This window comes from Panthera tigris, chromosome C1 (genome assembly GCF_018350195.1).
Source record: "Panthera tigris isolate Pti1 chromosome C1, P.tigris_Pti1_mat1.1, whole genome shotgun sequence".
Taxonomy (NCBI): Eukaryota; Metazoa; Chordata; class Mammalia; order Carnivora; family Felidae; genus Panthera; species Panthera tigris.
In genome coordinates this window covers 99,276,474-99,293,218 of record NC_056667.1, presented here as the reverse complement: position 1 = coordinate 99,293,218, position 16,745 = coordinate 99,276,474, and the positions used below count along the sequence as shown (strand labels likewise).

General features: G+C 46.1%; 1 protein-coding gene across 1 annotated transcript in view; it reads right to left on the bottom strand.

Annotated features, from left to right (window-relative positions):
• Nucleotides 1-4,417: 4,417 nt before the first annotated feature.
• Nucleotides 4,418-16,745, bottom strand: part of CD101 (CD101 molecule) — a 35,500-nt gene continuing 23,172 nt past the window's right edge. Inside the window, exons 8-9 of the mRNA XM_015534637.2 lie at nucleotides 13,675-14,070; nucleotides 4,418-5,318 (exon numbers count right to left, since the gene is read on the bottom strand). Coding sequence (XP_015390123.2) covers nucleotides 5,089-5,318; nucleotides 13,675-14,070 — 626 coding nt within the window. The 3' untranslated portion in view covers nucleotides 4,418-5,088. The remainder of the gene's footprint in view (nucleotides 5,319-13,674; nucleotides 14,071-16,745) is intronic.

Below are 16,745 nucleotides of genomic sequence, written 5' to 3'. Positions count from 1 at the left end.
GGATATAAATTCTTTGTTAGATATGATTTGTGAATATTTTCCCTCCATCCATGGCTTGTGTATAATCACTTAATGATATCTTTGATGAATATTTTATTTTAGTGGTACCCAGTTTATTTTTTTCCTTTGTAGTATAAAATGTGAGGTAGGTGTCAAGGTTCTTTTTTTTTTTTTCATATGAATATCCGATGGCATCAGCAGCTAGAAGAAACATGATTTCCCCACTGCAGTAGCACCTATAATGGAAATTAGGTGAATCTACATATGTATGTATATTTCTGGACTCCATTCTGTTCCATTGATTTCCTTGTTTATACTTGCACCTATAATATGCAGTTTTTAAATATATATACCATCACACTTTATTTTTAAAGTAATCTCCATGCCCAACATGGGGCTCAAACTCCTGGCCTTGAGATCAAGAGTCACGTGCTCCATGGACCGAGCCAGCCAGATGCTCCTACAACACACTGTTGTAATTATTATAGTTTTATAGAATGTCCTGGAACTTGAGCTCATAATTCCTCCAACTTTTTCTTCTTAAATATTGTCTAGATTATTTATATTTTCATTTATTAGAATGAGCTCATCGATTTCTAAAATTGCCTGGGATTGGGATTAGGATTCCATTAAACCAGGGTTTCTTATCCTCAACGCTATTGAAATTTTGGGCTTTGCTGTGGGGAAAGGAGTCTGTCCTGTGCATTGCAGGAGATTTAGCAGCAACCCTGGCCGCTGCCCACTAAGTGCCGGTAGTAACCCCTCCCCCCACCCCAGGTGGTGCCACACAGGTCAAGGGGCGCCTGGGTGGCTCAGTGGGTTAAGCATCTGACTTAGGCTCAGACCATGATCTCATGGTTTGTGAGTTGGAGCTCCATGTTGGGCTCTGTGCTGACAGCTCTGAGCCTGGAACTGCTTCACGTTCTAGGTCTCCTGCTCTCTCTGCCTGCCCCCCACCCCTGCTCACGCACTGCCTCTCTCTGTCTCTCTCAAAAGTAAATAACATTAAAAAGATTATTTAAAAAAATGTGTCTGTAAATTGCCAAATGTCCTTTGGCAAGCACAACTGCCCTGCCCTCTCTCCCCGATTGATAACCACTGCATCAAATCTATGGAGCGATCTGGAGAAAATTGGCATCTTAACAGTATTGAGACTCTCCATCCACAAAAATGGATTATCTCTCCATTTAAAACTGAAGCACACACTTTCAACACCCTGTGCCATTGTGACCTTAAAGGCATAACGAATTCAGGTTTTCATTTACTGGTTATTTATGACATATGAACTTATACCTCCTCGCCAAAACCATCTCAGCAAATGGTTTAATGTGATAGTTATTCTTCTAGTCAAAATATCTCTATTTGGAAGTCAGAGCTGATCCAAAAGGAGCCTTGGATTTAAATATGACATAGTAGAAACTCCAAATGTCTAACAAGTAAATTAAACAAAAAAGCAAGCATCAAAAAGATAAGGTAAGGGTATAGGTTCAAGCCCCACGTTGGTTGTACAGATTACTTAAAAATAAAGTCTTTAGGGGTGCCTGGGTGGCTCAGTTGGTTAAGCGTCAGACTTCAGCTCAGGTCATGATCTCACAGTTTGTGGGTTCGAGCCCCACATCAGGCTCTGTGCTGACAGCTAGAGCCTGGAGCCTGCTTCAGGTTCTGTGTCCCTCTCTGTCTCTCCCCCACGATGCTTGCTCTCTCTCTCTCTCTCTCTGTCTAAAATAAACATACATACATACATACATAAAATCTTTAAAAACACAAAAGATAAGGTAAATGGAAAGCCAATTAAATGAAAGGATACTACTCTCTCATCTCTACACTTATCAATAGAAAATTAATATTTATTAACCAGAAGAAGAATCTCATAACATGTCATTGTCTTTAACAAATATACATTAGCTACCTCTTTGAGCTTGCTGTAAGACTTGAAACTTTCTGACAGTTTGGTTCAGTCCACAAACCTCATAAAGCTGTTTTTATCCCTGTTACACAAATTAGAGGACAGTGGAGGTGGTGTCCTGAGGCTAGCGGTGTCATTTTGTCCTGGTACTGCCCCAGCCCTCACCCAACCCCTATCCATCATCTATGCTGCTCCTTTTTCAATTCTCCTGAAGGGAGCTGCCCCTTCCCTGCTAAATAACATTCAATGGCTCACCACTGTCCACCAAATAAAGGCCAAGTTCTTGTGCACGTTCAAGATCTTGTTTCCTATACATCTCAATAGACTATAAAGAACAAAAACAGCCTATTCATGCCTTTGTCACCTCCTTGTCGTCTCACCCCACACAGAGTAGGAATACCTCCGGAGTGATGCATTTTCCATCTCCAGTAGGAGTATGGCAGAGGATTCGAACTTCACAACTGTTTGGACTGGACACTGATCCAGAGGGCTTAGGATTATTCTTCAGTTAATCAGGTATATTACAGATACAGATACAACAGGTCAAATAAAATTTCCCAGGAACACAGGGCATGGCGGAGACAGAACACTAGCCACTAAAAAAGAGCAGGGTTGGAAAACGTTTCTTGTAAAGTGTCAGATAGTAAACATTCTAGGCATTGCGGGTCATATAGCCCCCCTGGCAGTGACTCACCACTGCAGTTTTATTGTGACAGCGGCCGGAGGTAATATGTAGGCAAACAGGAGTGGCTGTATTCGCACAAATCGTATTTTAAAAAACAGGTGGTGGGCAGCATTTGGCCTGTGGGCCATAGGTGGCCAACTCCTGAGACAGAGGGTTGTTCTGTTACCAAAGAGGGTTTGAAACACAAGATGCTGACGGGAAAACCAGGTGCTGACATAGAACGGAAAAGTTGAAATCAATGAACAAAAGTACAATTCTGTACTAAGTTTTAGACAGGAAAATGGAACAAGTACATAATTGGAAAAAGAAGAGGTTTCATGTAAAATGTCTCCTGAGTTAGGTGAAAAATTTTATTCAGTTCAAGAAAAGAGAAAAGATGACTTTGGGGCTTGGTTGCCTGAAAATTCCCCATGGGCCAAATGGAGCCGTGTGGCTTCTCTGGACACCTAACGTGCTGTATGAAAGCAGAGCATCCAGAAGATGCAAGGTGACGACCCCAGGGGATGGGGCGGGTCACCACTAGATCCCTCACCCCCATCTCTGCCTTCGCCATAGGATCGCAACTAATACCCAAGAGGCTGTGTGAGACACTAGGAGGTGCTCACTGGGAAATAATCGTTCCCGTGCTCTGCGCTGGGTGGTGCGGTTGGACATTTGAGTGTCTGCTCTGTGCAATGTCTGAGCCGGATTCAAACGTGAAAAAGTGCTGAGCTCCAAGCTTCTGAAAGGCGGGGCCCAGCTGAGGACAGAGGAAGAGAGATAAGGGGAAAGAGTAGCCCAGGCAGGGGACAGTACTAGAGTCTGCTGGGATTATCTGACGGGGCTCAATTCTGTTCTTTCTCTTCAAAATACCAATTAAACTCCAGGTTTCTGCCGGGGGCGGGGGGTGGGCAGGGGGCATCACACTTTCTAAGGAGTCATAACCTTAGCTTTGTTTTCTGAAAAATATGCCACCCTACCTGAGAGACAAGAGACAGATGTGTTGACACATTTAAGGAAACACTTGTAGTATTTCAAATGAGCCGATAAAGGGAGAGAAACGTAAGGAACCCATAGGCTACAGTGGGAGTTCTCAGAGCCCCGGTAATCCCCTGGCAAGGGAACTAATTATGTTTGCAGAAGACGTGTGTGCTTGATAAAATAATTAAAAATAAATTGCTCTCCTTGGACATGCAAATCGCCAAGTGTTAAAGCAACCCCATTGGTCACATAGATAATAAATAGATGCGTTTTCTCAAGTCTGTTAGGTGGCACTGATTGATTTCCAATTCTGGCTCCGATAGGGCCTGGGCAGCTTTTGAAACAAAGATGAGGAGACCTCAGGCCCAGTGGGAACAGTTATCATATCCTGGGGCCAGTTGTTAAAAGCTGTAAGCCATGACACTCCCCAACCCCAGCCCTCCTGACCTTTCCTGGCTGAGAACTGGGGACTCTGAGGAACCAGACTTGACCCAGTGATCCCCCTGGGCTCCCAGCCCCTGCTGGAGAAGGAGGGGACAGGGGCCCTGTTACTCCTCCTCCCCCAAAGAACTACCACAACACTCTGTGCTACTACCCAGTGCTGTCAGGTCAAAGAAAATAAGACATTGGCTAAAAGCCAGGACCCAGATGGATCTTTTGGTGTGGGGAGGAAGGGGAGATATGAGGCCTCGGGGTTGACTGTCGTTAAAAAAAAAAAAAAAAAGTTTTTCCTAATGACCTAATAGTCTTATAGAGAAAAGAAGAAAAGGAGATGAGAGGTGAGGTGAGGAGAAAGAAAGAAAGACAGACAGAAAGAAAGAAAGAAAGAAAGAAAACAGAGAAAGCGAGGAAGGAAAGGAGGGAGGAAGAAAGAGGAAGCAGAAACTCAGACTACAAAATGCTTTATAATTTCTTCAAAGAACCCATCAATATTAATTAGGTACCGTCTACGCAGAGATTGTCCTTGAGTAGCATTTATAGATGGGATGGGGGCAAGACAGGATTTCTGCATTGAAGGAAGTCACATCCACATTGGGAAGTAGATCTGATGTCAATGAAGGGCATATTCCCAATTCCTTTTTGCCTTGCTGACATCAGGCCCCTTCCCACACCTCTTATTTGGGGGCAAAAGATTACCTAGAGCCAGTGTGACTGGACCACTCGGAATGCTTTCCTGGGAATCAGTGACATAGGGAGGAGAAAGCAGAGGGCAGCCTCACCCTGGGCTTCGCCATAGGATCGCAACTAATACCCAAGAGGCTGTGTGAGGGAGGTTCTCTCCTTACAGAAGGGGACCCTGAACCTCTGTGAGGTGCGGCAAATGAAACACAGGGTAAATCATCTAGCTCCTGGGAGAAGGCAAGGGGTAGATGACTTAACACACAAAGAAACCACATACACATTCCCTCTGATTCCTAGGTAACTTGCCCAAGGCCACACACACCAAGAAGGACACAATCAGGATTCATTCACACCAATGCTCAGTCCAATTCCAGAGCCCACACTTTTCCATAGGGCTGCAGACGGCTCTCGGGATTCAATGGTCTTCCTCTTCCCTCCAGGTGGTTACCCAGTCTCCAGCCCGTTTCAAATCCACCCAGAGAGTCTTTTCTTTCAGCGCGTTTAGCTTCAGTGCCCGCAACCTCCTGGCTTTGTGGTACAAGCAGACGAGGGAAATGAGCAGAAGGATAAACAGAATGCAGGGGCAGGTGAACAGGAAATAGAGTAAAGGTGTTGATGAGCAGATCCTGGAGGGAAATGTGGGCTCTGCAATGAAAAGAACAATAAAGAAGATAATTAGTCTCCAGCTTACCTGCACTAATCAATGATAAACACTTGGGGGATTTATTGTTACAGGGAAATATATGTAAAAATAGTGGGGCCAAGTAGTGGTGGGCCCTTTAAATCGTATGTGGGCAGAGGAGTCCAGAATAGGGCTCTTCCAGCCTAGCTGCCCTCACCCAGCTTGTCCCAACCACTGGGCGGGGGGTTCCAATGACCTACTTAAAACCAACAGCCGCGAAGAAAAATAAAACAAAAAAAGAAAACCTCTCCTTTAATCTTCTATCCTCAGAAAAGATATCTATAATTCAACCCTCGTTCTCAGCTCTGTTGCTGGTCCTGAATTTTTAACTGAGTTATTCCCACGGCTGCTGCTTAAGTGTGCGTACTCACATGGGCACGCACGCGGCACACACACGTGCACGTGTGCACACTCACACAGTGCACTGTTTTTACACAACAGCAACTACAGTGAGAAGCTCGGTCCGGACTCTCCTGTTGGGATCCCCCCACCCAGGCACCCTCCGTTTGGCTCCCCTCCTGTGTTGCCCTTACTGTTGCCTCCATCACGCACGCTCTCTGCATCCTAATCCTCTGGGTCCTCCTGACCCAGCTCAGACAACACTTCCTCTCCTGGGTCCTCTACCTGCCTCGGGCACAGTCCTCTCCAATGCTCCTCTCACATACCCCCTGGTATAGACCACTTTTGTTCCTCCTTATCCATCTCCTTCATTCCACCACAGTTGAGTACGACTGATAGCCACTGATAGCGTCATTGGTTTCTGTGTCCCCTGCTATGCCCGGCACTTGCCTGACAACGTTGGCTGATCTGAATCGAACCGGACTGACTGCAACCACCTGGGCAAAGGCTACTATATAAAGGCAAGCTAAAGCACACGATCTTCCAGCAACTGCAGTCCGTGGCGGGGTGGGGAGGGGGGGCACTGTCAGCGCACAGACACGCCAGGCATGCACAAGCAGTCCCAAAGTGGCTCCTGGCCACACGGCCAGAGAGGCAAAGGGACAGGGCTGCAAACACCACAGGTTCCAGGAGGCAGTGCCTAACAACCTCCATGCACAAAGGCACATGCTTAGAGAGACACCAACCACTAAATGTAGTCTTCCGACGACATTTGTTTATGACAGGATATTTGAACTTGGGGCTTTTTGGAAAACTCTGATGCTAATAGTAGCTGTGCTTTTATTGGAAAATTGTAATGACATAAGCAAGTTCTTCTTCAGAGGTTAAGTTATAGGATTCATGGGATTATAGACTCTTAGAGATGTAAACGGCTTTGGAGGTCATTTCCACCAACTTCTACCGCAAGAATCCCATTTTTGGCATTGTTGATGCATTTGCACCTTGAAGAACGTCTCTTTGCTGGAAGTCAAGAAAGAGCCTTAAACATTTGTCCGGCTCCTGCCTTGTGAACTCCTGAAGGACAGGGCCCATGTCTTATGCATCTTTTTATCTTGTACAGCACTTTGTCCATAGGTCATCAATGGAAACCGATGGATGAATCAATTGCGTGAGTGCATTGCACACACAGAAACCCAGGGGTGGCTGTCGTCCTGTTACACAGAGTAAAGACCATCACTGAACATGAGGCTAGCTCTGAACAGGACTTGACGAGCTAAAGGAGTTTGCAGCTGGATTTTCTCTGGTCTCATGTATATTCTTCGCCCTCAAGTTGGTTTTGGTTTTTGAAAGGGTGGGCAATGATAAAGCTAGACTTTTAATTCATTATCACTCTCTCTCTATAGATCCTACTTGACCCCTCTCTCTAAGGCCCTGCTTGACTACAATAAATCTCCCCAGGTCTTATCTTAATATATCTGAAGGCATGTGGGTAGGAAGGAGGTAGAAATGGCAGTGCTGAAAGAGACCGGAGCTGTAGAAAACAGCGGAGAAGAGCACGGGCCTTGACACTTCACGCTACTCGTATGCACAGTAGCGACTGAGTACCTCTTCCATCTCGAAGGGAGCCAGGTTCACATTCTGGCTCTTCCACATACTCTTATTGACGTTGGACCAGTTACTTGCCCTCAATAACGCTTAGTTTCCTCATCGATCAAATGGGGATAATAATTTCTAGAGTCATGATAAGATAATGAAGTATTTAACAGAGCGCTCAGCACATCTGTTGAGTCAGCAAGGAATAACTATCAGTACGCTGGTAGGAAAATCACAGGCAATGCTCTCCCAAGAGACCGGGTAGAAAACGGGGCTCAACCAGCTGGTTCTCCACACAGGCACCACAAGCTTGGCCACGTTCTTCCGCAGGCCCAGTCTCTCCCTCAAGTCTCTGGTCCCTCCGTCTCCGTGGCTGGGTGACGTTCCACTGAGAGTCGAATGACTATGTAGGAGACTCTGACTTCCCTTCCCTATCATGGGAGGCAGAGAATTGGGAAGTGAGAGTCCACCTCCGTGTCACCGTTGCTAGGACGGTGGTGCGATACTGAAGAGATTTGCACCAGCACGCAGAAGGTGAGAAGAAATCCGGTACTTGGCTTTTTTTCTTTTTCCCCTGAGACTCTAACCTTCAGCGTGAAGGGACTGCCAGAGGGTTTGGGTATCTTAATGGGGAGGAGACTGCTCTGTGTGGAGCAATCTGCCATCAAAGGATAGCACAGGCGCTCTTCACAGTGCCGAGTTGGCCAACAGCTAGCAACTGTCAGCTCCAATGCTTCTAAATTACCTCTCCTGGGAGGGCAGGGTTTGCTCTGGATCCCACAATCACCAGTCCCCACCATCTGCCTCTCACCCATATCTGGATTAGAATTAGCGACATCCCAAACCATTAAGGTTTGGCATTTTGAATCAATCCGAGTAAGTGCCCGATGCTCGAAGTACAAGGTCTGCAAGACAGAGCCAAAAGCGTAATGAGAACACTTCATCACGAGGCTTGGTTGATAACTTGCTCCCACCCACAGCCAAATACACCATGAGGAGCATTCCTTTTCCATATTACCTCAGAAGTACTGACTTCAGCAGAGGACAGATACCGGAGAGCGAGGGGGCTACCAATTCTGCCCCCACCCCAACCCAAATTCACCAACGGACCATGCCAAGTGTGGCCACGGGAGAGAGTTGGCTCCCGCCAAGAAATGAAAGTAGGGTTCGGGAACCCAATACAAGCGCATCCCAGAATGAATGGTGCCTGACAGTATCCTGTTTCATCCCAACTGAAGACTCGCTTGCTCATTCTTTCATGAAGCACTTACTGAGTACTACGTGCCAGACTTTGTGGGAGGCACCGGGGTAGCATAGAAAAATGTTATGGTCTCTCCAGAAACTTCAGTGTGGTAGGGGCACATATCTCCTTTGAAGGGTCACTTTCTAAGTATATCCTTACCCACCTAGAAGCTGGGGAAGAGTAACAAATACATAAGATGACAAGTAATCCAGTCCCCAGAAAGCCTTATAATCTTGCCTATTAATTAATTACAGAGAATTCTCTAGAATAAGACATTTATGTCTGGGGTCTGAGGGTGAGGTAGGAAGACTAAGGTATCTCTAGCCCCTGCCTTGGCTTAGTCATAGGTAAGGAGGTCAGATGGAGAAGCAAATACCAGGTCCATTCCATTCCCCCAGGGAGATGTGTCTTAACTTTTCTGTCTCCACTTGAGCCACGGCGCTCCACAGATTTATTAGGTAGTCCTAAACTAACCCACCCTGAAATTGCCACAGGGAGGTGGCAGAAAACCATCTAAGAAGTGGAGAGTTGGTAGCATGTTAGTCCCTGAGAAGGTAGCGGATAAGTTGGGAGGTGAAGGATTAGTAGGTGTTGACCAAAGGTGGCATGGAGGGGCACTGCAGTCAGCAGGTGGTATAGCGTCATCATCTTCCTCTCCGCGGCCTCTTTCCCCTCTAGAATTTTTTAAAGTGCTCAAGTCCCTACCAGCTCCAAACCAAAACAGAACAAAGTAAAACTTCACTGACACCTCTTGCCACTTATCTTCTCTCTTACCTTTACATCAAAGCTCTTGAAAGTGTAATCTATATTTGATGTGTCCACTCTTTCACTGTGGTCTGCCTTTTCTCATTACTTCTCTGCAATTGCCCTGCAGTGTGAAATCCCATGGACACTTGCCCGTTCTTATCTTAATTGACCTCTTTACGATAGTTGAGTTTGTTGGCTTTCCCTTCCCTTTTGCTGTGCTCTCTGCTTTTGGTTTCTAGGATACCACCAAACCCTGGTTCTCCTCCTACCTCTTGGCTACTCCTTTCGTTCCCCTTCAGTCTCCTCTTCTGTACTTCCCTGATCAATAGTATCTCAGGGATGCATCGTTGGACACCATTATTGGCTATGAGTTGATGCCTACTAATCTACAGCTCTGGCAAAGATCTCTCTTGGAAATCCCCATGTCTATTGGGTAGAACTCTCTGGATAACTCACACATACTCCACACATCAATTCCAGCTCAACTTATTCAAAATTGAACTAATTTCTCCATCAGACCTTATATTACCTCATTTAGTGAATGTCCCCACTAACCACCCATGCTAGAAACTTCTTATTCATCCTTGATTCTCCCCTTCTGCCCATTCACCCTCCACATGCACCTAATCAGTCTCTAAATCCTGAAGATGCTGCTGCCTAACACTGACTGCCTGCTTTTCTCTCATCCCTCATTAAAGCACTGCCTTAATTTGGACCTTCATCTTGTCTCACCTGGGTTCCTACTATCAATTTCAAATAGTGCTCTCTGCTCTGTGTCTGCCTCCCTTCCAACTCATCTTTAACAGGGCTCCCAGTGGGAGCTTCCTAAAATGCAAATCTCATGATGTCACTCCCCTGATTGAACTTCGCTGACACTCCATAAGGTTCATGACTCAGTTCACCTTCCTTAGCTACATATGTGGGATGAGTTTGAGATCCATACCCTCCCATCTCACTAGCTGCCTCTCTTACCCTTGCGCCACAGTTTTTTTTTTAATAATTTTTTAATGTTTATTTATTTTTGAGAGAGAGATGAGTGGAGAGAGAGAGTGTCAGAGCATGAGTTGGGGAGGGGCAGAGAGAGAAGGAGACACAGCATCTGAAACAGGCTCCAGGCTCTGAGCTGTCAGCACAGAGCCCAATGAAAGGCTCGAGCCCATGAACCAGGAGATCACGACCCGAGCCAAAGTCGGACACTTAAACTAACTGAGCCGCCCAGGTGCCCCTGCCCTTGCACCACAGTTTTTATGATCATCTTGCCTAGCCTTTCCTTTCCCTAAAATATGTCCTCTTCCTTTTCATAGGCCCCATACTCTGGGGAGTTTCCCAGATCTCCTCCCCACCCAGCCCTTCACCCCAGCCCTGCCTCTGCTCCTTGTGCAGCACCCTAAAACTATTTCTTTGATGACACCTACCATTTTGGACTTTACTTCCCCAACAGAATCTGAACTCTTTGGGGGATGCCTGGGTGGCTCAGTTGGTTAAACATCCGACTCCTGGTTTCAGCTCAGGTCATGATCTCACGGTTCGGGAGTTTGAGCCCCACATCAGGGTCTGTGCTGACAGCACGGAGCCTGCTTGGGATTCTCTGTCTCCTCCTTCTCTGCCTCCTTCCCCCACTCTCTCTCTCTCTCAAAAAATAAACATTAAAAAAAAAGGAAAAAGAATCTGAGCTCTTTGGGAACAGACTCTGTAATACATGTTTTTGTGATCTCAGAAGCTCACATGGTTATTTATTGAACAACTTAAAATATTTTGTCATGGGGCGCCTGGGTGGCTCAGTAGGTTAAGCATCAGACTTCAGCTCTGGTCATGATCTCGCAGTTCGTGGGTTCAAGCCCTTTGTTGGCCTCTATGCTGACAGCCTAGAGCCTGCTTCGGATTCTGTGTCCCCTTCTCTGTCTGCCCCTCTCCCACTGTCTCTCTCTCTCCCTCTCTCTCAAAAACAAATAAACATTAAAAATAATAAAAGGAGTAAGAGGTATATATTAAAAATATTTTGCATATATATAGATATAGATAGATATAGATAGATATAGTATATACGTGTGTGTGTGTGTGTGTGTGTGTGTGTGTGTGTTGTCTGTGTGTGTGTGTATAGCATGTTTGGAGGCATAAGAGGAAAGAGAGTTAACATTTCTTGAGCACTTACAATATCCATGGACTATGCTAGCTACTTTACACACATTTGTATTACGATCCTCATTTTATGAGTAAAGCTGAGGCTCACAGTGGTTAAGGAACCAGGGTATGATTTCACAGCTCATAGGTGGCAGGGGGCTGTGATCCAAGCCTAGGCTTGTCTGATTCCAAACCCTGGGATTTTGCATCTCACACCCCCCCCCCCCACCACTGCCTCCCCAACTACCAGGAAAGAACAGCCAGGTAGAGGAAGCAAAATGCTGTAAGCAAGGATTTACTTGGGAACCCCCACTGTGTCTATAACAAAAACCCTCAGCTTATCATGGCACAGGTTTTCAAGCTTCTTCAACTGTAAAGAATACAAAGACCTCCCAACTTTTAATGTTTTCTTTCCAGAGTTTATCTTCTAAAAACCTTACACCTGACTTGTAAGGATTCTACAAAGATTAACTATATATATATATATATATATATATATATATATATATATATAGTTAATTTATATATTGCTGTGTAGGATCCCATGTCTCTCAGAGGAGATGTGCTTTTTCATCACAGAATATATATTTATTACAGTTATTATCTATTTATTCTGCCACAAAAAGTGCTGATTCTACAGAGCCTAGGGATTCCAGGGAGAAAACATGTATGGAATGTGCTCAGGTTGTGGGACTTCCCGTAATTGTTGGAATAGAAGAAAAATATCTTCTGGACACTGGGGAGAAAACTTCTGCTGAAGAACACTTGGGGGAAGAGGATGCTGGAGCCCTAGGGAGCAAGTCAGAGAACTCTGACTTCTGCTCTAGAAGCCTGGCTGGGGCGGGGACACAACTGTCCCTATTTTGGAGAAGTTGCCACCTATTCCCAGCACCGCTTTTTGCCCCCAGAGAGTGTCACCAAAGCTAGCTGGTGTTTCAGGAATGTTACCTAGAATTGATCCTTTTTACTCTTGCTGGTGTGGGGCACCAAGGTCACAGCTATGCATCTCCGGTGTCCCCTTCCCACTATTAAGTTCAGCGCACCTCTCGCCTTTTCCCTAAACCCCACCAGGAAGGAGCCGCTCAGGGGCATCTGGGTGGCTCAGTCGGTTAAGCATCCAACTTTGGCTCAGGTCATGATCATGTGGGTTTGTGAGTTCAAGCCCCTCATCCAGCTCTGTGCTGACAGCTCAGAGCCTGGAGCCTGTGTCAGATTCTGTGTCTCCCTCTCTCTCTGCCCCTCTCCCACTCTCTCCCTCTCCCTCCCTCTCTCTCTCTCTCTCTCTCTCAAAAATAAATAAACATTAAAACAATTTACATAAAAAGGGAAAGAAAGAAAGAAAGAAAGAAAGAAAGAAAGAAAGAAAGAAAGAAGCAGCTCAGAGATGAGCTGGCCATATTAGCCAGCACACTGATCACCAGGGAAGATTTATGGGTCTGGTTGGAGAAATTTTTGCTTTCATTAACAAATGCTTAATGAATGCCTACTACATGCTTGGCACTGTACTGGCTGGAAGGTTGCCCTCTTCTCCTTCACAGCCTCTTGCTCCACACCCCTCCTCAAGCTGTGCACTAGCTGAGTAGGTTGGCCTTCCCACGTGGACAATGGTCACTCTTGGGCCAAGGTCTTTAAGTAGCTGCCTTCCTCGCTGGACCCCATAAGCAAGCTCCACAGGGCATACTTCCTTCTCTGATGCCTTTCAAGCTGCAGTCACGTGAGGCCCACCCACCACATGACTATCGTTCTCAAAGCCCTGCTGATTTGTTGACCTATCGAGAGAGAAGAACATGGCACTTACTCATTAAGAAAAGTTTCGCTTTGGTTTGGAGGTGGGGAGCATGTAGAGGCAGTTGACTGCAGTGAGACCAAATGAAACATCCCATCACCAGGCCCCTATCCCTCATTCCAACTCCCTCTGCAGATCCGAGCATTCTGAGACTGGAGAACCAGCCAAGGGGTAAAGATGTCCGCTTCGAACATAATTTTGTTATTGAAAGGGATACGATGTGGATGGCTTTTTTGGTTCGGGAGGAGAAGGGGCGGGGGAAGCAGGTCAGATGCCCCTGACATTTCCGTGTCTGTGCCCGAAAACTTGTGTAGACCTCATCTGTCCAAATGAGAACTAGCAATCACTATTGACAGAAACTGCAAAGTCACTTTCTTTAGGGAATCTGTAAACTGCGTTCAGCAAAACGTAACTGGGAGGGAAACACAAGACGGGGCGGGGGACAAAGATTCTCCTGACCAGGGGCCAGGGCAGATTAACCCCTACTTACCTGAAGGCAGCACCGTGAGCACCACATGCTGGGACTCATCTGATGCTCGGTTGACCCACGTGCCAGGGGTACCATGTGGCTCCCACTCTGTCACCTTGCACCAGTACAAACCAGCATCCTCCATTCTGACCCGATGAAGCTTCAGGACAAAGTCTGTAGGGGATGAGCGGTAACAGTACAGATGCCCCCCGAGCCCCTCGTCACCATACTCCAGCAAGCCATCATGCCGAAGGTGTACCAGCATTTGCCTTCCTGAATGCTCCCCGTTGCGCAACCACATCACAGAGTACAGAGAAGCCGAGCTGCCAGAACTCTCCAGGCTGCAGCGGATGGCCACCTCCTTGTGCTCGGTAGCATTTTCTGTCCAGTACACTTTGGAGACGCGTACCTTGCTTCCTAGGAAATAAAATGGCAATAAGTTAGAGAAGAATCCAGATTTTTAGATTGGGTACCCCCTCTGAAAGATCTAGTTCTCACTGAGGAGATGCCATCTTAAACTCTTTAGATAACCAGGTCTCTCATCTTTAACGTTTTCCCTTGACCCCTGTCCTTCTTCAACGTGTGCTAGAACATTCTGTGCGATGAAGCAAACCAGCCATTTCCCTTCAGCCCTACCTCTTGTCTGCTGAAGGCCTGCCTCTGAAGCCACCAGCTTCAGTGGGTGCTCTGCTCTGCTGTTTTACCTCTCCCTGGCCAACTCTTTCTTCTTCTGCCCAGATGGACCATCCAAAACTTCTGGCCCTTCCCTCAAGTCATTACTGCACCACTGCCCCTCATTCTTGGCAAATTACCTTCCTCCCATATACCCAGATATCATCTCAGTCCAAGATGCAGGGAAAGAGGAGGCTATCTGAGAGACTGAACATTTTTATACAAGTGTTAGAATACCACTCAAGGAAAGACGATTTAAATTACTGGATTAGACTAAGTCTTAAACAGATTTTGACCTTTACTTCTTAAAAATTTTCTCCTGGGGTGCCTGGGTGACTCAGTTGGTTAAGCATCTGGCTCTTAATTTTGGTTCAGGTCATATCTCATGGTTCGTGAGTTCGAGCCCCATGTCAGTCTCCGTGCTCATGGAGCCTGCTTGGGATTCTTTCTCTCTCCCTCTCTGTCTCTCTCTCTCTGCCCCTCCCCTGCCTCGCAAAATAAATAAATAAACTTAAGAAAAATTTTCCCCTCCTAACCTGCTGGTGAGAACTTCAAATGAAGACCAGAGCAGTTACTAACAAAGTAAACTATAGTATACGCTAAATTTTCAACTCTACTACAAACACATTTATTGATCAATCTTAAAAATTTTTTTTTGAATGTTTATTTATTTTTGAGAGACACAGAGGGACAGAGCATGAGTGGGGCAGAGAGAGAGGGAAACACAGAATCTGAAGCAGGCTCCAGGCTCCGAACTGTCAGCATAGAGCCCGACTCGGGGCTCCAACTCATGGACCATGAGATCATGACCTGAAACAAAGTTGGAAACTCAACCAACTGAGTCGCCCAGGCGTCCCATATCTTCCTCTAAAAGGATAACTTTGTCTGATCCTGGATTTTTGTTGTTGTTGCCATATTTACTCTCTCCCTCCATTCATGGCAAAGTATGTGAAATATTAGTTTATCTGATTCTGTCTCTGCTTCCTCATCTCAAATTCCTCCCTACTTTAATGCAAACACCTTCTAATTCTATCCCATGCTCTGGCCAAGATCATTAGTATGGGCCTGATTTCCCAGCTCAAGACACTCTAGTTTTGTTGTCCGCTCTGTGGGTTTTATCACCGAAGTCCATTTTCTTCTTGAAATTCTCTCTTCTTTTGATTTCAGAGAACGTGTCTTTCCTGCAGTTCTGACCACTCCTTCTCAGTATCTCTCCCTGGGGCCTCTTAACTCACTCCCTGCCCTGGGGTACACAGCTGGCCACCCCCAGCCAGCCACACCTAACCCACAGATATGTTTTGTTTGACTCCCACAGTCTTTTTTAAAAATTTGGATTAGCTGTGTATAGTCTCCACCAAGAGATATCACCAAAAAAGATTTTAGGCGTTTCTTGATGTACTAAAAGATTGGGCAACACTGAGCCCACATTTCCGGATGGGAAGGGTTTGCTAGCTTGAGCCAAGGAGCGGCTGCCTCCTTAAAGGCTGTGCAAACACTGTCAAGATTTGGCTTAGGCAACTGGGAGAAAGGGCTGCCAGCCACACAGATGGAGAATGCAGAAGTTTGCACGGGTCTTGTGGGATGGCAAGAATGATAATGAGGTTTGGGACGTGCTGCGTGTGAGGGTCTCAGGGGCATCCAAGCAGAAATGTACAACAGGCAGTTGGGAAGAAAGAGCCGGAGCTCAAGAGATCGGAGCGAAGTGTAAAGACTTTGCGCTATTTCATCGAAGGTGGTAGTTGAAACCAACACAGTATTTGAGAAGTTCTGGAGAGAGCAGAGAATAATGAGACAAAGGGGCCCAGGATCTGTCCCTGAGGAGCACCCACATTTACCAGGGAGAAGAAGGGCCTGAAGAACACAGAGAAGGGGAACCAGAGCAGCAAGAAAAGAGAGCCTTATGCTCCACTACTGTTTGGCTCCACTGCCCCCCCTACAGACCGTAAGCTCCTTAAGGCAAGAGCTGTGCCTTATTTCTCTTTGTATCTCTAACTGTCTAATACATAGTAACGTTTATTATAATCTTATTTGTGGGTGTACCATTGAAAATGCAATTTTAAGCACCAAACCAGACTAACTTCTTTGCATTGTGCTGTTGGATCTCAGCCAGTTCCCGAACCCTAGCCGTGACATCTGTCTCATTTTAATCAACACTGGAGGTGACCAAACCGATACCAAGAGATCTAACCAACCCTGCCCACACTTCAACCGCAGCGCTCTTAGACCAGCGCATGTGGATGGAACTTCTATTACAGTTTTAAAGCTCTCCTGAGGAAGAGGAGACTCCCTCAGTAAGCATTCCGACAGTTAACTACTCTTATTTGCCGTATGTTTAGGCAGCCAAATGTTGAAAAGCAATTTCTCCACACATCCCTATAGAGTTGTACAGTTTCTGTTCACAGTGGGAGAAATATGCTTCG